The sequence below is a fragment of the Helianthus annuus genome, chromosome 2, assembly GCF_002127325.2.
Source record: "Helianthus annuus cultivar XRQ/B chromosome 2, HanXRQr2.0-SUNRISE, whole genome shotgun sequence".
Lineage (NCBI taxonomy): Eukaryota > Viridiplantae > Streptophyta > Magnoliopsida > Asterales > Asteraceae > Helianthus > Helianthus annuus.
In genome coordinates this window covers 74,250,022-74,255,066 of record NC_035434.2, presented here as the reverse complement: position 1 = coordinate 74,255,066, position 5,045 = coordinate 74,250,022, and the positions used below count along the sequence as shown (strand labels likewise).

Here is a 5,045-nt window from a genome sequence, read left to right as displayed (position 1 = left end):
CACAAAATTCCAAAAAGATTTTCGGTGTGTTTTAGGATATAATTTGAAAAATTCAAAAAGATTTTCGACGACTGATATTGAAAAGCTGATTTTCAAAATTCCAAGTGCTAAACATGATGAATAGATGGTTTGGGAGAGTGTGTTGGTTTGTGATAGTTATAAATGGTGTCTATATGCTTAAATGTTTATCATAAAACTTATGTTTGTGGTAGAAGTTTTATACAGGATGAGTCAACAGTTGAGGGGGAGTGCATGTTGATGATGATGAATTTAAAAGATGTCAACATCTAAGAGAAGAAGTTTGTTGGTGATAAAAGAGAAAGAGAAGAGATAGAGTTTGAAGATGTTTACAGCGTCAAATTTTTCAAAGAGAAGCTCAAAGGCTGATCAAGACTGAAGATGCAAAGTCACTACATTGTCAAAGACTCGACACGTGCGACTCGTCAACATCTGAGGGGGAGTCTGTTGGTGCACGCATCTGTCGACTTCGTCTTGTATCGAGTCTAGAGTAGAATAGGTTAGTTCACGGCACGAGAATCAAGAATTCATGTAAAGATGATTTCGCTCAAATGACCTGTGGTCATTGGAGCGAAACCCTTAACTCTGATTTCGCCCGAAACCCCTTAACCTTGATTTCGCTCATAGGGTTATGGAATTGATTTCGCTCATGATTGAATATGTTTGATTTCGCTCATAGGGTCATGTATGTAAGAGCGAAATCAGGACAACTATATATAGCTTGTCCTTTGAAGCGAAATGATAGAGGTTAGTGTGTGTGTTTTCTTCCGGTGAGCCACAAAGTGCTGCCGAAGTGTTTTCAGGGCTGTAAACGTCATCAGTATCAATAGAATCAACAGTTTAAAGGTGAACACTTGCTTAATTGAACTTGATTTGTTTGTTTCCGCCGCTCAAATCAGGAAAGGCTCTTCTGATTGACTCAATTGGGTCAGAGAACGTTCCTACACTTGTCTTCCTTTCTTTTCCTTTTCCTTTCATCGGTAACCTTCTTCGCCCTACTCCCCACGACATCCAGAGTGAGGGACAAAGATAGATCCATAGCAGATCTATAAGTGGTTGGTTTAGAGTCCTTAACATTCCCTTTTACTTCCGAGGCCAAACCACCGATGAAACGCGCAATGCGTTTGGGCTCAGGAGTGACTAAATATGGCACAAGCCTTGACATTGAATTGAAGCTAGTCACATAGGATCTACAATCCAGATCTTTCATCACTAAAGTGAGGAAATCAGTCTCTATCCGCTCGACTTCGTGCTGAGGGCAATAGGTGTCCTTAACCAAATCAACAAATTTGTTCCATGAAAAATTGTACAAAGGAACCTTCTCAGTGGCTTACACCAATGCTTTCCACCAAGTGAGGGCATCGCCCTTGAAAGATTGTGATACAAACTTCACTATATCCTCCTTAGCACATCAGCTGATGTCTATTACTGTCTCCATTTCGTCCAACCATTTCATACAATCAATTGCCCCCTTTTATCCTGTAAAATCCCTCGGTTTACAGAAGACAAAGTACTTATAGGTACAACCCTTGGTGTATCTGGGAGTCGGTTCGAGGACAATCTGCCTCTTTGGCTCACTTCCATGATTAGATGAGTGCTGAGACTCACTTTTCTTATGAGTATGAGGTTGGGAATGAGATCTTGAATGAGTTTGAGACCGAATGATACTGGGCTCTTTAAATTTAGCATCCACTGCCTGAGTAACTGCCGCGGTGATCATTGCTTGCAGTTCGGCACTAGTGATATTAATCCTGGTGTTGTTGCCTTCTGTAGGATGACTGTTTGCTTCATCCGAGCCAGCCATTTTTGAATACTATATCAAAAAATGATGATATTTAAATTATATAATGTATCATCGCATTGATGATCAGTGGGTCATGGTATTATTAAACCATTTAGACCATTTAAAGTACTGATTAAATAATCAATAGAATATAATATTCTTTATATTTATTAGACAGGGGAATTATAATTCATAACTGTCGATGTCGTGAAAGACATTTTATTTAACACTAGACTCGTCTCGAAGGACATTTAAACAGCTCAGAAAGCTTGTCACAGGGACGATTTAAAATATAACCAGCGATCTCTCGGATCAGTGATCTTTTAAGGGTCGAACAAAGTTCATCGCCTTTTTGACAAGAAGTTTAAAAACTATCATTGTCATTATCACACCTTTGATTATAAGCATACATCTCTAATGGATGTTTTGGTGTACACATCATATTGATGTTTATTAGCCATGATTCGCATTGATCATTCAGGCTATACATAAGTGACTTGGAAAATCCAAGTACATTTTGGAAGCTTGTGTGGTTTCTCGTACCGCACAGCTAGGAATGTTAACATGTTTTCAGATGTTAACAGTGATTTATTGTCTTAAAAAGGTTGTACCATCATAGCCAATTAATATTTTGGCTAGGTTATACCTCTAAGAATTTCTTTGGCAGATCAATTTAAAAAAATAGAAATGATATAAAATGATGTAATAAAATACATATTTAAAAACCAAAGATAAACTTCATTAAACCAAGAAACTAGTACAGAGATGCCCTAAACGGGACTTGAAACATAACAATGCCCACGCAGGGGCTACAGAAATAGGAAATAAGTCTACGCAGTGACTTGGTACTGAAAATAAAATAATGTCCTCGAAGGGACTTGATTAAAAGAAATACAAGAAAAATTAAACAATTTCCTACTTCTTCTTGCCTTTAATAAGGTTTGCAAGGCCCTTCATAAAGCTACTATGTTGCTTCTTGGTTTTGTTTGCCTCATGCTCAACCCTATCTAACCTTTCTAGGATCTCCTGAGTTTGCTGCTGCTGCTGGGGAGGAGGAGGTTGCTGGTAAGGCGGATACTGATAACCCTGCACCGAGTATCCAGTTGGATAAACTGGAGGGTAAGAAGAAGGGTAAAGATGATGGTATTCTGCAGCTGTAAGGCACGGATCATGAGTTCCATAATCCGATGGATATCCCGATGGTTTTCAAAAGGATTGTACCCAGAAGAACCTGGGTAAGTCGGGATCGGGTTGTCGAAACCCATAGGCGGTGGCGGTGGTGCATAAGAAGCTGGCGGAGGATCGTTCTCTGGCACCGCGTTCGAGGGTCCACCCATTTGGGGGTCCCCGGGAATAGGAGGATAAGAACTCGAACCTTAAGGAGAACTAAAACGAGGTCCTCCTCGCACGGATATACATGCGTTCCTCCTTCGCCTCGGAGGCTCGGGAGGTGGCTGAGGTGGCTGTTGAGGCGGCTCCTCAACAGGAAGTGGTGGAGGTGAAACTGCTTGAAGCTAGGGCTCAATCAAAGGAGGTTAAGCTGGAGAGCTATGGTACGAAGGAGTAAAGTACCAATCATAAGTGGCCATCCTCTCTTGAAATGAATCGGGCCCACGGTACGGTGATCCCTGAAATGGGGAACCGCTTGAAATGCTAATTGGGTGGCCCGGTGTTCCGGTCTACATCTCCGGGTCTGAGTCGTCGTCCATCTCCATTTCCTGAGAAAATGGTCCGATGGGCCCAAAGGGTTGTAGCCCAAAAAGTCGTTAACATAATCATTCGGATTAAACTGTGCCGGCGAGTAGTTAGAATCCCAATGATGGAAGGAATGAGAGTGCAACGAATGGTAGGATTGGTGAGATTCATTGGAGTGATGGGAGTGTTGAGAATGGTGCAAATGCTGGGGCTCGTCTGGGACAGGCGACCCGAATGATGGATGGAATGAAGGTGAGGAGCTCAACGAGATAGAATGTCTCACTGGCTCGTAAGAGTGACCCCACAGATTGTGAGAGTCGGAACTGGAAAATGACGCAGATGGGGTGCGTCGATGTGATGGTCCTGCTGATGGTCCCCCTCGCATGGGACCCTTTCCTTTTCCCCTAACTTTTGGCGGCATTGCAGCTGATTTCTCCTGTCAAAACAAGTAAAACAAAACAAAATAAAGTATAAAGAGCATAGGAAAGTTAAGAATAAATCCTAGGTCATTTTCCTAGACTCGAGAGTCTAAGGAATGTGCTTATTGTGTCATTGAGATTAAACACAAAAGGTTAGTGTTTAATTCACTCAATGTTGGCTCTGATACCAATTTGTCACACCCCGATATTTCCACATATTACCGGTGGGCCCGGCGGGGAGTATCGTGACGTAGTTGATATCATCATTGTCAATACACACAATAGCACAGCGGAAGGTTTGGTGAATAAACTATTACAAACCAAAATGTCTGAGTGTTCGAGTTTAAGAATATACAGACTGGAATGTAATAAGATCCACATGCGGATCATAAAAGTACAAAGAAACAAAAACAACAGACTTCAGGTATCTTATGGATTTGCAAGATCCTCTATGACACCTAATAGCTCCAGCCTATTACGAGAGGTACCTGTCAATCAGTCTTTAACAAAAACAACTGACTCTTTTGAAAACATTTATGAAAATTGATTTAAGTGCACATGGCACAAATCATTTATAACTTGGGACAATTATTTAAAGATAAGATTGTATACCGATTTATATGTTTGTCATACAATTGGGGCCGGTTGGAAGCTGGTCGTGATTAACCGACTCACCACTTATAGAACTCACAAAGGAGTTATCCGCAACATGTGGGTTTATATATATTATTTAGCATTTGCATCTGTCTGGTGTATGCCTACACCCCGTGCTTAGGTCGTGGCCATTTTCAAATGAAATGAGCCGAGGATATCCAGGACACGGTCAGATTAACCCCCAATGTTTATGTTATCAAACAAGACAGATTAAAACGGGTTATGTAAATTTATTAATCACAATCCGATTAAATGATTTCATACCCGACCAAACGGTATTGTTATAATACCGTATCCCAAGCCCGTATAAGGGAAAATAAGTTAAAAGTATTTACCTGATGCTAGCAGTATAATCCTAAAGCTTTTTGAAGGCACCTTCTACCGGAAGCTATTTAATCTGTATAGAAGGTTTATTAACCTATTAGGATGCTAACGGGTCTTTAATTTAGTCAAGGACTTAGACCAGCTAGCTAGAA

The 5,045-nt window shown here is 40.8% G+C and overlaps 1 protein-coding gene across 1 annotated transcript; it reads right to left on the bottom strand.

The window, feature by feature from the left end:
* Window positions 1-2,716: 2,716 nt before the first annotated feature.
* LOC110892493 (leucine-rich repeat extensin-like protein 6) lies at window positions 2,717-3,138 on the bottom strand. The gene is made up of 2 exons (XM_022139655.1): window positions 3,033-3,138; window positions 2,717-2,955 (listed from the first exon to the last, which is right to left on the bottom strand). The coding sequence occupies exons 1-2, from the start codon at window positions 3,136-3,138 to the stop codon at window positions 2,717-2,719; spliced, it is 345 nt and encodes a 114-aa protein (XP_021995347.1).
* Window positions 3,139-5,045: the final 1,907 nt, after the last annotated feature.

Bases quoted from the DNA above. Each gene is read 5' to 3' on its own strand.
- LOC110892493 (XM_022139655.1), bottom strand. From the start codon at position 3,138: ATGGGTGGACCCTCGAACGCGGTGCCAGAGAACGATCCTCCGCCAGCT. The intron at 2,956-3,032 runs GTTCTTCTGGGT...CGTGCCTTACAG, and splicing joins CCCGATCCCGACTTACCCAG to CTGCAGAATACCATCATCTT.